This window comes from Epinephelus fuscoguttatus, linkage group LG23 (genome assembly GCF_011397635.1).
Source record: "Epinephelus fuscoguttatus linkage group LG23, E.fuscoguttatus.final_Chr_v1".
In the NCBI taxonomy this organism is placed as follows: domain Eukaryota; kingdom Metazoa; phylum Chordata; class Actinopteri; order Perciformes; family Serranidae; genus Epinephelus; species Epinephelus fuscoguttatus.
In genome coordinates, this window is record NC_064774.1 from 14,522,318 (window position 1) to 14,538,965 (window position 16,648).

At 40.3% G+C, this 16,648-nt stretch overlaps 2 protein-coding genes across 2 annotated transcripts in view; one reads left to right on the forward strand and one right to left on the reverse strand.

Annotated features, from left to right (window-relative positions):
* Nucleotides 1-15,596, reverse strand: part of clcn3 (chloride channel 3) — a 113,093-nt gene extending 97,497 nt beyond the window's left edge. The window contains exons 1-2 of the mRNA XM_049569588.1: nucleotides 15,474-15,596; nucleotides 2,618-2,734 (exon numbers count right to left, since the gene is read on the reverse strand). The gene's annotated coding sequence lies outside the window, so the exon portion shown is untranslated. The remainder of the gene's footprint in view (nucleotides 1-2,617; nucleotides 2,735-15,473) is intronic.
* Nucleotides 10,073-12,975, forward strand: six7 (SIX homeobox 7). Its single transcript, XM_049569599.1, has 3 exons — nucleotides 10,073-10,480; nucleotides 11,766-11,929; nucleotides 12,222-12,975. Exons 1-3 carry the CDS (start codon nucleotides 10,073-10,075, stop codon nucleotides 12,430-12,432), a joined length of 783 nt encoding a protein of 260 aa, XP_049425556.1. The 3' UTR covers nucleotides 12,433-12,975.
* Nucleotides 15,597-16,648: the final 1,052 nt, after the last annotated feature.

Below are 16,648 nucleotides of genomic sequence, written 5' to 3' on the forward strand. Positions count from 1 at the left end.
CTATCTATCTATCTATCTATCTATCTATCTATCTATCTATCTATCTATCTATCTATCCATCCATCCCTCCATCCCTCTATCTATGGTAGATATTGGTTGGCATCACAAACAGAACACAAACAATGTTGTGAGAGTGACGGGTGCTAACTAGTGACTTCCAGCTGAATGTGTCAAACTATCTATCTCTCTATCTCTCCATCATCCATCCATCCATCTATCCATCCATCTATCTATCTAGCCATTCATCATCCATCCATCATCATCCATCTCTCCATCCATCCATCGCTCTATCTCTCTCTCTCTCTCTCTCTCTATCCATCCATCCATCATCCATCTCTCCATCTATCTATCTATCTATCTATCTATCTATCTATCTATCTATCTATCTATCTATCTATCTATCATCCATCTCTCCATCCATCCAACTATCTATCTATCTATCTATCTGAAGAAAATGGAAGTCAGTGTTACAGATGGACAAAGCCAATAAATATATGTACAGTACGTTATAAGCCAAAACTGCGAACTCTAGATTTTACATACTCACAACCTCTGCATTTCTGCCTTCCCATAAAGTCTCTGAAAGTGTTTGTTCGGCAGAAGCTTCAAATAAACCACAGCTGATAAAACTTTTTATATATTCAAACAACACGTGTCTGTTTCCTTAGTTTATATTCATGCTTTATATATATTCAAATATATCCAGCAAATTTAGATGGAGATCTAATTTAAACCTCTATTTGGTTTTAAAGTTTTAATGAAATCCCCCTTCAGTATTTGCTGAAAATGCGGCCCACATTTACTTTATATCACCTGTGTCTATTGAATCAAGAGATCTACCCTTCTCTCTCCTCCTCTCACCCCACAGCGAGGGACGGAGAAGCAATTTTTGTCGTTTGTTTGGTGAGTGCCCCCGGTGTGGGCTGAGAGGTAAAGCTAACACACAGTGTGTTGAGGACGAGGGGAGGGGAGGACGCAGAGGGATAGACCTGTCTGAGAGGATACTGCTATTGAGTTGCAAATGAGCTTGTAATTAGCCCTTACACATTTGCCTGGGGGGAATTAGTGTGTGTGTGTGTGTGTGTGTGTGTGTGTGTGTGTGTGTGTGTGTCATTGTGTTTTCTAACCCATTTTCCTTAGAATAGGGGTCGACGGTGATAAGCAGATAATACTAATTACTTCTCCTCCCAATTGCTTGTTAATTGTGCTTGGTGTGGATTTATACAGCATGGTAATACCCCCCTTCCACACACACACCCACACACACACACACACACACACACACACACAGCATACCCCCTACTTGCCTGTTGGCAAAATCAACAGGTCATTTTTTAAGCAGGAGGCTTCTGTTTAAGCCTCTAATTAATTATGCCAAGTGGGGTTCCACCATCCATAGGTCCAGCCACTACAGCAGTGTGTGTGTGTATATTAATTTGTAGCTGCTGACACGTTTAAATATTCTCCAATTTGTTCTTGAATTAAAACACAATACAGAGACTAAACAAACAGAAATCCATGGAACTACAGGTTTGTCTCTCTGATAATAAACAGCATTACATTGGTTCTATAAAAATGTCAATCGTGCTTTGAGCCACAGAGCTACATATTCAGCAGCCATTTTCTGTACTCATTACCCTGATTAGAAGCTAAAACCTATGCCAGTATGTATTGGGCAAGAGACAGGAAACACCCTGGATGGGTTGCAAGTGTCCCAGTTCAAGGACTGGATCTTCTGAAGCGTGCATTTCAAGACCAGAAGTGTCACAACTAGCCAACACGATTTGTCCCATACCAAATGCTCTATGCTCTATGCCTGTCTTCTATGCCACTGTGTTGAGTTCATGTGAAGCGCAGTTAAGTTTAATAATACACACATAAAACATGGCTTAATTGTGTCAATATTAAACCAAAGTACAAAATTTGGCTCCATTATATCTCACAAGGTTCGCAGACAAAACAACTGTATTTTGCTGGACACGTTTTCCCCACAAATGCAACACGCTAATGATATTAGCATAAGCCTATGACATTTCCTGTTGCATAAATTAGCCTAGAGGCTAGTGGACTTTTCCTCTACCCATATGAAGCCAGGATAAATCACACACAAGATCAACAATGTTATTCTGTGGGGAATTTGTTATCTTAAAGATTTATCATTTTCAATCTGAGAAATAAAAGTAAATAAAAGCTTAATTTCCACTGAGGGAAATGGTTTTCAGTTTGCAAAAATAAACAAGGGGTCTACATCACCATGACATGTAGTTACATTTCAGGGGAGGTGCACATCAGGCTACGGTATAGGCTACCAGTAAGGCGTAAATTCCAGGTAAATTCAACGTACCTTGAATAAATTCAAATTCAGTTTTTTCAGTGTGTATCAATAAAGTATTTTTGATTCATAAATTCAGGAAATATCACAGGAACTTGTCAGTTTTACCAACTTTTTTCATCAGGTGGTCTTTAGTCACTGGTAAACATGACCTACACTGATAAAGAAGCCTTTGCAGGGTATAAATAATTGAAGCTAGGCATAATCTCTACTGTTGCACGAATATTTAGAGTCAGTTTAACCATTTACCTTTAACTTCCTGATGGTTAATATGAAGAGTCTTACCCGATGAGTGGACGAGAAATGCACCAGTAGTTGGGAGAAAAGGCCTCAGCTCGGTTTGGCCTTCAGATCTGGTGTGTCGTGTCCTATGAGTGATTCACCACCTGAATCAGGACACAGCTAAAAACACACAAATATTATCACATTTACAAGTAATATGGGCTTTCCAGTTCAACTATCCTGCATGAGAGCGAACCCAAACACTTCAAGGTAACCTCAGAAAACGTCATGAAATACGTAACTAACAAAATAAATCTACGTTTTTTTACTTGATCACCTCCGTACTTTCATACCGATCACCTGACGTCCTCCTATGCTCCCAACAGCTTACAGTGCATACATCACGTGATCATAGCCCTTTGGCTCACAGTTACATGGGATGCATATAAGAATTAGGATAAAAGAACATCTTAAGAATCTGTTGTTAGAGCGTGCCATGTGAAATTACTTCTCCCTGACTTTCTTATTTCTCCAACTGTTTTCCTCATCTCTACTTTCCCATGTGTGTATCTCACTCACTCCAGTTGCAATGCTAATCAGAATACATTGACTTGATTGGCCGATTGGACACAAGATGACCTATAACGGATGTAACTGGCCCGTAAGTTTGTTTGTCCCCTAAAGCAGTGCTATAAAGGCTAGAAATGCTGTGCTGGTTAAAGTAGAACCACTCAAAATGAAACAGTTCAATATTACATCAGTTATAGGGACTGGTCCAGATAAGACGGCATCGAGTCCAGACCTGGATCGTGGCTTGCTTATTACCGAAAGTGACAATGTTATAACCTATTTCTGAAAGTGTTTTATACTCTTTTTGGAACACTTTCAGTATGGTACCTTTGGAACCAAAAGTAACCCTTCAGACATGGTACCTAGCCCCCAGGTTCGCTTAAGCTGCTTTCCAACCAAACACTTTCGGTATGTTACCTTTGGAACCAAAAGTAACCCTTCAGACATGGTACCTAGACCCTAGTGGTGTGAACAGTGGTTACATGAGCCTCAAAACCAGCCACAACTCAGACTTGAGCAAAGTGACCGTACTCTATTGACCAGTCAATGGACAGCAGTGTTCACAGCTCCACCTTTTAGTACCAGATCTGTGTGCTAGGTACCCCAACAGAGGGGGGACCAAAAATGGGGACGGTACAGAACGGTTCCATTGGTGCCATCCACAACTTTTCACAGTGGAAACGGGAAAAAAAGTGCACCAAACTGAACTGTACCATACCGTACTGCTTGATGGAAACGGGGCTTTAGTGATCTTGAGGGGATGGAGAGGGATAACAGCGTAACAAGAGGAAGACATTTTGGTTATTTTGCTAAAAGGGGGATTGGGTCCCCCTTCACCCCTTCCTTAAATCACCTACTTGGTATAAGTACAAACAGCCTGAGGTGTGACATATAGAAAAGTTTAAATGGCCTTGACACGTTTAATCTTTAAAACAGGGGGTAAATTATCAAGAATAACTCCAGGGTAATACTGACGATGTATGTCACAGAGATATACGATGTAAGATATGATATACATGACCCCCCCAACCTTCTACAAACACATACATAATCTGTTCATCCCATCACCATCTTATCATTCATCCTGTTCTAACGGCTTGGGAGTGCTTAAGCAGATTTTGGTTCAGTCTGCCCTCAAAGTGTTAAACAGATTGGGTCGGGGGGATTTCTTGTAATGAAGGTGAGTGTGTGTGTGTGTGTGTGTGTGTGGCGGCGGTCAGTGGCGCGAAGTGTCTGAAACTTGGAGGGGTTAGATTAGCTGTGAGTATGATCTTCACTGAGCTCATTTCTCCCCTTCTGTGTCGCAGAGTGTGACTGACACACACACACAATCACACCTACCCCCCTCTCCCCATTAGCCCTCCAATCCCACCTGGTATTTTAATCTAGATTAAGGATCTAACACGTATCAAATGATTGCCTACTGCTTATAAAGTAATTCTATACGCTTTCTTTACCCTAAACTCCACTGAACAGCACCTCAGGAGCAGATTTGGGAGGTGTCCTCCATGACTGGTGCTGGAAGGATTAGTAGACGAGTTGACTGGAATTTAACTTCTCTCAAATCTGATAATTGATTAATTACTTAAAGTAATTTATCTCGTAAATATTTGCTAATTTCAGCTGCTCAGATGAGAGAATTTCCTGCTTTTGTCTGTCTCATTGTAAATTGAATTTCTTTGGATTTTGGGCTGCTGGTTGGACACGTCTGTTTTACATTGTTGTAACTTGTGGTAGATTCACTGTTTGTTAGGAAACAACACATTTACATATACATACAGGATGGTCAAAACAATGAGTATAATAATTTTACTCAATTGATTAATATATGGTAATTACATCCCTGACAAATGAGTTACACAAAACTGACACAATACATTTTCAAGCCACTACAATATAAATCATTATTTTCTTATTTGTAAATGTCAAGAGTCTTTTCTAAAACTGTGGTATTGACAAATGAATTGGTGATTGGTAAATTAAAGTCACAATTTAGGGTTGGTTAATATGGACAAAATCAAATATTGTGCTGTTTTCACTGGGTCTGACCCAAATGCCTTGAAGCTTTGACTGTTGCCATGGTAACTGATGTCCAGAACAGTGCTTGAATGCTCTGTTTTTCTTTCAAAACTATTTTAAAGATTATTTTCATGGCTTTTTGCCTTTCTTTAATAGGTCAGATGTTGAGCATGAAAGGGGGAGAGAGAGGAAACGGCATACAGCAAAGGGCCACAGGCTGGAATCAAACCCGCAGCCGCTGCGGCAAGGACATAGTCTTTCTACACAAGACGCCCCCTCTGACCAGTGAGCTACTGGGTGTCCTGAATGCTCTGTTTTTCTATAAAATCACCCAAAAATCCCATAAATTAAGCGATCCAACATCATTCATTATGCATCAGCATTAATTATAAGATATTCTCAGACAAGAAAATTTAAATTAAATGACAGGCCTAGTTTTGTGACTATGACATTTTGACCACCAGAGACAGGCTTACAGATACACTAGCAAGATGTCAAACAAAAAGTCAAGCATCTGGAAGTTTCAAAATTTGCAAAAAAAAAAAAAACCCTCAAAAAGACAAGTGTCAGATATGCCAAAGCAAACTGGCATTTCACAACTCTACAACTCTGCTCTTTAAGCTATGGAAGCCCATTTCCGCCACTTGATGGAAAAAAAAATAAGATCTAATAAGTCAAAATAATGACTTACTAAGTCAAAAAAAATGAGATGCTAAGTCAAAATAATGAGATACTAAGTCAAAATTATGAGATACTAAGTAAAATTAATGAGATACTAAGTCAAAATAATGAGATATGAAGTCAAAATTATGAGATACTAAGTCAAAATTATGAGATACTAAGTCAAAATAATGAGATGCCAAGTCCAATAATGAGGTGAATGAGTACAGTTTCAGCCTTCGACAATCCATACTCTTCATCTCTCAGTCACGATGGATAACATCATTGAGGGATACTAACTCAAAACAGTGAGGTCATAACTCATGTACATCGGATATGCCACACATGATGTGACGTATGGGGTATGTTTGGCTACTTAAGTAGTCTACAAATAGTGTTGATTTTAAGTGTTCTGTTTGGCTAAGACATAAAGTTAATTATACAACAGTTAGTTCCGACCGAGTAATTTGATTGGACGAGAAGCATTCCATGAGCGCTGATATAGAGTATGACATCACTGGGACTTGTAACAGTAAAATCACTCCACTCACAGGTGTTAAAAATATAAACACAACCGTTAATTAACCAACTGTCACACTCGCTACACTGACACAAACTGACACTAGCGTTACACCAAGAAAATGGATATTTTCCCCAAAATTACATTTGAATTAAATTATGAGTGGTCGTCAGGAGAGCCAGGAGTCTTCTGTGCAGACCTCCAGGCAGGGGCGTCGTTTCAGCAAAAGCTAAGGTATGGCAATATGACATGACATCACAGAGCTACTGAGGATGGAGTTTCAAAAATATGAACTTATATAAAACTTCACTTTGGTCGTTGACCTGTCAGAAGTACATACTATGCTACTGAAAACTGTTTCAAAGGACATGAAGCTGTTTCTCACATACATAATACCTCATGTCTGCATGTAATGCACGACTTGGTGAGAGCAGTGAAAACATCGGACCTATTTCGGTGCATATTTCAGCACCACGGACTCAGCGAGCGGACGTTTAATTATCATTATTTAACTTCACAGAAAAGGGCGGCACGGTGGTGTGGTGGTTAGCACTCTCGCCTCACAGCAAGAGGGTTGCCGGTTCGATCCCGGGCGTGGGAGCCCTTCTGTGCGGAGTTTGCATGTTCTCCCCGTGTCAATGTGGGTTCTCTCCGGGCACTCCGGCTTCCTCCCACAGTCCAAAGACATGCAGATTGGGGACTAGGTTAATTGATAACTCTAAATTGTCCATAGGTGTGAATGTGAGTTGTGTTGTTTGTCTCTATGTATCAGCCCTGTGATAGTCTGGCGACCTGTCCAGGGTGTACCCTGCCTCTCACCCGATGTCAGCTGGGATAGGCTCCAGCCCCCCCACGACCCTCAAGAGGATGAAGCCGTTAGAAGATGAATGAATGAATGAATGAAGTCATAATTTTGACTTATTATCTCATTATTTTGACTTAGTATCTCATAATTTTGACTTAACAAGTCATTATTTTGACTTAGTATCTCATAATTTTGACTTAGTATCTCATTATTTTGACTTAGCAGGTCATTATTTTGACTTAGTATTTCATAATTTTGACTTAGTATCTCATTATTTTTACTTATTAAGTCATAATTTTGACTTAGTAAATCATAATTTTGACTTACTATCTCATTATTTTGAGTTAATAGATCTTATTTTTTTCCATCAAGTGGCGGAAATGGGTATTAATCCGATATCAATATTGCAACAATATTGTAGGGCTGACCACTGTTGCTTTCCAACATATTTACACAATGAGATTTTTGATAAATAATCATCAGTAATGTGGATATAATGACAAAGCAGGTAAAGACAAATGATAGATCAACTAGAACAGTCCTGTTGAGTTCAGAAAATTCCGTCACGTCACTGTAATGCAGCCTTTCAAACCAGGAAAACACAATATTACAATATCCAAAACCTAAGATATCTAGTTTAATATCATGATATCAATATAATATAGATATGTTACGCAGCCTTATTACAATGTTGGAAAAAAAATCTAATTTAAAACTGTTTTGGGGTAAATTTTGCTTCATAAATCCAAAAAATAAAACATTTGTATTGCTTAAATAATGAAAACAATCTGAAAGTTTCCCTTGCATGTGCTTTATATGCATTCAGGGTGAAACTTGACATGAGGCATCTTTTAGTTCATCTTTACTAACTCTTGTACTTACCCTACTCCTGTTGTTACTCTATTAGACACTGGGTTTTGCTTCTGCTCCTTAAAAACACTTCTATCTTGTATATTTTGCTAGATACTTAATACTCTATTGTTCTAAAACTGGGCCCAGTGAGTGACCCTGACCTGGGGAACCCACTGGTTGTCTGGTTGTTACTCACTGTGAATCGTTAAAATTGTGGTTACTGTACTTAGTGTTACTGTAATTTGAAACATTCTCTGGCACAAGAATTTCCTTCAGATAAATAAAATTCTATTGAACTGAACTGAATTGATGTGTTTCATCATTAAATATTAAAAAATGAGACATATTTTATCCTGACAAACACAACTGGTGTGAGTGCAGGTCTTAAGATGTCTCCTAACTCAACACTCAGAGGGACTTTACATTTTAATACAACATTTTTAGAATTAAGGAACAAAATTGATCAGATTTATACAACCTACAATTAAACTGAATTTTCTGTAATTCTGTGTGTGCATTGGTAGATAATCATTTGCATCTATAATTAGGGATGGGCATATAAATACCACAATATCAATACTATAGATACTACAATTTCATTTTGATGATCAATCCTAGTGTCAATAGGACTGATACCAAAAAAGGGATGAGTTTCTCTCTTGTACGTCCTTTTCAAAATTGGTTATTCTGGCCCTCTATTAACTGGTGTCAGATCAAAACCAAATTTTGTAGTATCCCCCACCCCTACCTACAACATTAATACAACTTATGCAATATGCACTGAAAAAATGTGTGACTTAAAATGACACAAAAGGTGTTTTATTGCTGTTTTTGTTGGAGAGGTTATTTCTAATTTTTGTTTTTATATTTATTTATATCTCCACAACACTACCTAACTATTGGGACTGCCGATGTTCATAGATCTAGACAGATCTGTAGACAGATTTTAATCCACTTCACCTTATTTTAAACCAGATGATCCTTCACCTGACTGCAACCTTTATGTAAAGCCTCATATTCCCTCCAGAGATTAATCCATGTGTGCCTTCAGTGTATTGAGTGAAACTGTTAATTTAATACCAATAATTTGACAATCTTTACGCAGGGTTTGGTCCACTGATGCTTGGCAGAAGTCACATGAATATATTTCCTCTAATCTCCCATGTGCAAATGAAGTGTAACATGTTTGCATTAAAGCTGACAGATGCTAACAGGATCCCTAACCTGATTAATAAGAAAATTATCCTAAGACTGATTAATGAGCTACTGAGATCAGTAGGATTGAACCGGCCAGCAGATCATTAATTCCTTGTCCTGGAGTCACTCTGCCCGTGTATCCATGTCTAGGGGCGTTTTCATTATGTCTTGTCCTGGCAAGAGGTCGAAGAGGATAACCTATAGGTGCAGCCATGTCTGTTTTAATTACATGGGCATTAACTGGTCGGGAATCTCTATAGCTTTGCATCCCGACATGTCCTCTTGGCCAAATGTAGAGGCACATGTGATACAGATTGTTATCACTGATTTTGCAGAGTGACTTTAAAAGCTAAGACGATCATTTCTTGGCATCTTGCTGTCTGTTGTCTCGCTCCACATCCACTCCCCTCATCACCTCCTCCGGGGTCTGGCTCCATCTCCACCAGATCCGTCCTATCAAATAACCTATCCTTGCTTGTTTGCTCACTGCAGTCATCCTGGCAGTCAATGTATCCTCAGGCTAAGCCAAACAAGCTGATCAGCCAGTCACCTCTGTACACACTACCCCCCACTAAGAGGCTAATGGCCGGGACGTATAATCCTTCTCAAAACAACTACAGAGATGCTAATTGTATCTCGCTATAAATACAGGTTGACTCCTTGTCCTCTTTCTTTATTTGGCCCTCCTCTGGAAACTAGGAGCCGCCGTCTGTTCTCTGAAGCATTTTCCCAAATACCAGGAACGAGTCAGTTGCATAAGAGAGGCTGTAAACTTGCCATCATATCAAAAAATCGGAGCGAGCGCACGGAGCGTTACGCACGGTTGGATACACCTCTCCTTGCGCCTTGTGAACACTTCACAGCCTCTCTGGTGAGCTGCTGAGATCTAACCGAGATGTTCCCACTGCCCATGTTCACCCCGGACCAGGTGGCTCGGGTGTGCGAGAACCTGGAGGAGACCGGGGACATTGAGCGCCTGGGCAGGTTCCTCTGGTCCCTCCCCGCCGCCGTGCCGGGTTCCGCCGGGGAGGCGCTGAACCGACACGAGTCCGTGATGCGAGCGAGAGCGCTGGTCGCCTTCCACGGTGGGAACTTCGAGGCTCTCTACCAGATCCTCCAGAGCCACCGCTTTACGCGCGAGTCGCACGCCAAGCTGCAGGACCTGTGGCTGGACGCGCACTACCGGGAGGCGGAGAGGCTCCGGGGGCGGCCGCTAGGCCCCGTGGAGAAGTACCGGATCCGCAAGAAGTTCCCTCTGCCTCGCACCATCTGGGACGGCGAGCAGAAGACGCACTGCTTTAAGGTAAACACCAAGTCTGGATACGTGTTTTAATGTCACTCATATGGCTGCTGGGGACCCCGGTGCAACCCACGTGCTCCCTCCGGACCTCAAGTTTCATCTTATAAACATATATTTACATTAATTTGGAAACTTGCACACTCTCTCCTGTAAATGCGCTTTTTAACCTGCTGTAACAGGCAGCCTGGTCTTTGAGCTCTTAAGATGATAATGCCCAGAGCTGTGGTTATCCTCCTGCCGTAAACTACTTTACACATGGTGGCCTGGTGCAAGATCAGGGGTCCCATACAGAGCTGGGCAATAACTGGTGACCAGGATATCCATGCACTGACATAGTGTTCAACTTCTCATGTAGCCTACACTCTTTTTTTAATAACACATGAGTAGGCCTCTGTCACACACTTTAATTTACTTGTATGTTTTATATGCTCTGGTGTTAACTGGTGACACCAACTGTGGTGTGACTGTTTTAATCTGCTTTTAGTCTATTATATTTGCTGCAGCATTCACTGTGCGTTGCTGCAAAGGCCAGATTTCCCCACAAGACTCTGTTTGAGTTTGATATTATTTTTATTTAGCAGCAAATATTTAACTGGCTATCAGCTCAGACCTGCAGGAGTTTACATGAGCCATCTATCTGCTACTCAGGAGCCAATAAAGAGACGTTTATTCCATGTTTAAAGGGCAGCATTTTCAGTGCATCACCTGCTGTACAGAAACATTTCCATTGTCAGTGTCACAAGATCATTAGTGGCTCTTTTGGGAGCAAACACACTCTATTTTTTCCATTTAAAGTTAGAATAACACCACTAATTGGTTCAATTTCACAGAGTTCAAAGATTCACTTAGTACAATAGTGAATTTCAGAGAGCAGGGAAGGTGTGTGCTTCAATGTGTGATCTCCCTCCTGTGGCAGGGTGCAGTATTGTTCCTACCTGTGGTTAATCTGTAATGCCACACCTCAGGAGGGACGGTGTCTCCAGCAGCCTATTAAGCCCTTTAACATGATCCAATTTAGTGCCTATAAATTATACTTCTAATGTAGATTTTAAATCGTGTGCTGCATTCATAAATCCAGTCTAATAAGATTACACTGAGCATCATATGAGAGTGATAAAGATTATTGTGGTTTAATAGGATGATATCAAAACACCATATGGTGTCTTGTCAAAGTGCTGCTCCATGATGATAATAATGGTGTACTTTGTATTGTCTACGCAACAGGAAGGGATGTTATGATACATGAATGGTAGCCTAAATGTTTTGTATGTTTCTTTGTGTTCTCCAGGAAAGAACTCGCAGTTTGTTGAGAGAGTGGTATCTCCAAGATCCGTATCCCAACCCGTCCAGAAAACGCCACCTGGCCCAGGCCACGGGGCTCACGCCCACACAGGTCGGCAACTGGTTCAAGAACCGCCGCCAAAGAGACCGTGCTGCATCCGCAAAGAACAGGTATGTCAAGAAATGTGGAAGATTATGCTGATTGTGAATACAAAGAGCAAAAGAGGACGAAAACCAGGCTCGTGGTGCCTTAAAATTTGCTGTTAACTTGAGTTATAGGTTCAGTTTGCTGCAGAAATACTTTCTGAGAAGCAGACTCAGTTGGCCTTTGGTAAAATAGATAAGGTCTGTTAAAAATGTCTGTGATAAATACTAATATTTGTCTGGAGGGGAGCGAAACACAGTGAAAAAGACTCCAATCTGGGACCGCAGTCTCATCTTTCTCATATCTCCCTCCACCCAGAATGCAGCAGGACCCTTCCCTCCTGCCCTCGGAGAGCTCACCTGACAGCTCCCTTCAAGAGCGCCGCCATCACCCCCACTTGTTGCCTCCCTCCCCTCGCCACCTGGGCAGCCCCGAGGCCAGCGACTGTAGCACAGAGAACGAGCGCAGAGGAACAGGAGCCTCCACCCCGGAGATCTCTGTCAGCAGCGACAGCGAGTTTGAGTCCTGAGACGATGGACTCTTTTCACGGACTCGTTCCATCTGTCATCAGGCGTGTTAAAGACACTGGCTGTGGACACACTGGAGATGTTCTCAGCGGGAGGAGGACGAGGCCACTTGATGTGGTCGTGAGTGGACGCTGTACGGCAATGATATGCAAAAACAACATGCACTTAAAAAAGCACCATGGCACGTGACCTCGACTGTTATATGAATTAGTTTACTGCCGACCATGGTCTTTAGTTAATGTGAATGTTAATATTTTCAGTTTTGATACTGGCTTCAGTAAATATTTTTGGATAGATCATTTTCTAATAGTCATTATCTAAGCTACAGGATTCAACTGTATGGAAATCATGAGGACACAACGAACAATGCCTTGAGTAGGCTATTAATACATGTGATTACATTTACATGCACATTAATAACTTGATTATCTTCAGGTTACGGTAAAATATGCCGACTGTGGAAAGTGTTAATCGCCTTGTTTCAAACATTAAATTAACTGTCAGCATAAGGATAACCTAGATGCATGTACAAATAAATGTCCAAAATCCACATATTTAAAGGCAATAGCAAAAAAATTTGTTGGCAAGCTATGATAATGTTTAAAATTGCACTGTCTTTACCTTAATCTTGTTATTCAGTGTGATCAGGTTATAATGTGCATGTAAACATAGTGAACAATTAAACACATCTCACTGCCTTAAAAAGGAACTAAGGGCATCACTCTTCAACAATGCAAAAACTACTAATAATTTAAGTTTAGACAGACTTAATGTAACTAATGATGCACACGTGCTGCTTAAAATACAAAGCATTTTGTTACCAGCTGCGTTTTACCTGTTCACTTCTCTTTCTGGTTACTGTGTGAAATACGTAGGGCTTTTTGTAAACGCTCCTGAGCTGCTCTGTTGATAAATTCCCGCAGGAGCTAGAGGCAGAAAAGACGAGACAGCGAGAATGTAAAGCACTGATCGGTCTTAACTCAATGTGCCTATTACATTTGAGAACAGTGAGACCTGGTCGGATATGACTGTGTTGCACGTCAGAACGACACGCTCAAAGGTCTACTGTTTGCTGTCTTCCTTACAACCATCACTTCTCAGAACACATCACTACATTTCAATGAAAAGATGTATTTTGTTAATGTTTTGTGTAAATAAATGAACCTATTTTTATCCAAAGTTTTACTGACTCACTTTATTTATAGGCTCAAAACTGTATGGTGTGCCAGGACTCGAGCCATGGGCCATGTACCATCCATAAATTACAATGATGTCTACATTTTAACTGACGGAGAATCCTCAAATTGGCTCCATGAACACAGGGTCTCCACACAGGGAAGAACATAAACTGTGCAACCAGAATTTATCCAAAACTCCAACTGTCAAGATTGAACCCTGAACAGAATTGTTTAATATCTTGTCCTGTATCACGCAAGCTAATGTGGGTGCACTGCCAAACAACATTTGAAGCATTTATAGCATTTTATTGCTGAAAATTATCCTTGAATTACTTAATGTTTCACTGGGAAAGGTTTTTTTTATTTTTGTTTTTATTTAAGTCCACTGAACGTAAAGGGCAACAACAAGGGAACACAGTCTGTGTAAAAGGATTTAGGGGCATATATTGGCAGAAATGTAATATATAATAATAAGTATATTTTCTTTAGTGTATAATCATCTGAAAATAAGAATTGCCATCGGCACAACACAAAGAGACCTCTGCAGATAATTCAGTTCATTGTAAAAACCTCTTCAATGTCTGGATCTTAAGTTATGAGAGAAAAAACGTGAGCACGCATTAAGAAGTGACAAGCCAAACAGCGGATTTGTAACCTTAAACTTCTTTGTTCAGTGTTTTTTAATTTAATTTGGCTCCCAATAAAAACCTCCTGAACAGAGAACACTGAGGGAAAGCAAAAGAGGAGTTCATGCTGGTTGCAGTCTGCAATCCTCACCGCTAGATGCCACTAAATCCCATAAATCCTTCACAGTGCTCTTTTAATTCAGATCAAAATCAAGCCCAAGATTAATAATTCAGGTATCATAACGTATCAACAACTACATTAAAATTGGGGAACCATCATTATTCACATATGCTGCATATCTATAGTCTCAACTACTTCTGTTCTATCTAATTACCTTGTCACTTATACTTTAAGGCTATGAAAAATCTTTGTACAATATAGCCACAGATGACTGGCCAAAAATCAGTGGGCCACTGCTGGTACCATGTGTTGCTCCATTTGCTGACACGCATTTATGTTTAATAACCAAAGCAGAGCTACAATTGCAATATACTGTACCAGACAGTGGTGGCACACCTCTGAGCTCAAACTGAGCACAGACAAAACTATGATACACACATACACAAACAATATACTCTATAATAAGCTAGTCTTTCTTTAGCTCACTACATCAGAAATACCACATCGCTGTCAGTGGTTCAAAACCTTTCCTGTAATGGCCTTCCGTATCTCACCACTGTTCATGAGCCTTTCTCACATTTAGTCAAGGAAGGGAAAGCACAGGTGTAACCAATAACACTAATGATGGCCTAGCTCCTTTAATTTATGCAAGCAATGCAGCAATTAATTATGCAAGCAGTTACACCTGCTTAAGTTTCAACCCTCATTTGCCACATTTGATGTGGTCCACATGAAAGCAAACTATTTAATCTTACACAGCCAGCAGACGCAGACACAACAGTATTCAGTTTTTAGCCAAATCACGGATGTAAAGCCAATATTCACCCTAACTTAAGCTCTGTCTGCAGCTGCTAGCTTAAATGCTACACTAGCTAACTTAACATAGACAACTTTATCTGTTGTAAGGCAGGTAAAGAGGTAATGATAAAATATAATGGTTTTAACATAACTTTTCACTGACTAACATTTAAGCACGACTTTATTTCTATATATAGTAGTTTCCACATTCACTGTTATGACGTTTGCACTGGTGATTAGCATAACCTAAAAGTAGCTAGCTAGATGCTTTTTCTAAAGATGAACACAAGCCAAACTAAAACAAAACAAAAAAGACTTACCGGTGTTTTGAGGATATTTCCAGGTCAAAAAATATATTCGTCAACACATTTTGAACAAAACTATTATTTCTGCTGCACAATGAAGAAGTTGTTGATGAGTTGCGACTGTTTCCTGAAACAAAGATGGAGGCCGGAAGTGACATACCTTCTTGCTCGTTCTGTAGTCCAACGGGCGTTAACGGTAGAAGATAAGAGGTCAGAAACGACGCCTCCTAGCTGGTATTATAATTTACAACGCCCAAAAGGTTATTTTGTGAAATAATACAGATGCTAATTGAACCTATTAATAAAAGTACAATTAATGTCTCTTTTAGATATCGCCTTCAATATGGGAAGTAATTTAAAAACCTGTATTGAAGGACTACAGAAATACAGGATGGTACTCTACATTTCAGATTGATTTAGCAACCGTTTTTTATCTTCTTTTTTTTATTAGAATAAGAAGGGGGAAAATGCCTCCCTTAAGAACAAAGCCAATTTACTGAAAAATTTAAAAAAAAATATTTGGAATAGATTTTAGCATGTCCAGGATGCCGATGCATAAACCAACAGACTGTTCATAGTTGACGCACGCAATGCAAGCGAGCGACACACTTCCTTTCATAGTCAACACATTGGAAGCAAGCAACGCGGGCGACACTTGAAATGCAATACATTGCTCGCACAATAGGGGGTAGCAGAGTCAGTGCAGGGCACTAGAACTGTCATATAAATGGGGGTGTGCCCGTACTAGTTCGCAAAGTTTTTCCTCCTCGCCCGCCGTATTTTATACTTGCTTCTTCTGTAAATAACAAAAAGAGGTTAATTTCAAGTACGTCACTTGCATTATTACCCCAGCTGGCAACGCATGGTATTACATAAGTCGTGTATCAAAAAAATGAACAACACATTTTGAGACGCAAGCACGCATCATGGCGGCCAATGCATTCGTGTCTGTGTGCCTTTGCATCGACTATGAAGTCGGCCCTAGGTGTATTGGTGTATCGTGGTATGTCTGTTGGAGTAACGTATTTTAGGATATGTTGTGATGTATGTATTGTGGTATTTGTCCTATGGTATGTGTATTGTACCCAGTGATGGTAGTGTCGGCAGCCAGAATCAAGCCAACTGATTCGGCCTGATTCTGGGGCATCATTCATACCAAGTCTCAGCTGAGTCAAGCGACTGGGTGCGGC

Coding starts and splice junctions, on each gene's coding strand:
- six7 (XM_049569599.1), top strand. CDS start 10,073: ATGTTCCCACTGCCCATGTTCACCCCGGACCAGGTGGCTCGGGTGTGC. Junction 10,481..11,765: donor AGAAGACGCACTGCTTTAAG/GTAAACACCAAG, acceptor TGTGTTCTCCAG/GAAAGAACTCGCAGTTTGTT. Junction 11,930..12,221: donor GCTGCATCCGCAAAGAACAG/GTATGTCAAGAA, acceptor CCCTCCACCCAG/AATGCAGCAGGACCCTTCCC.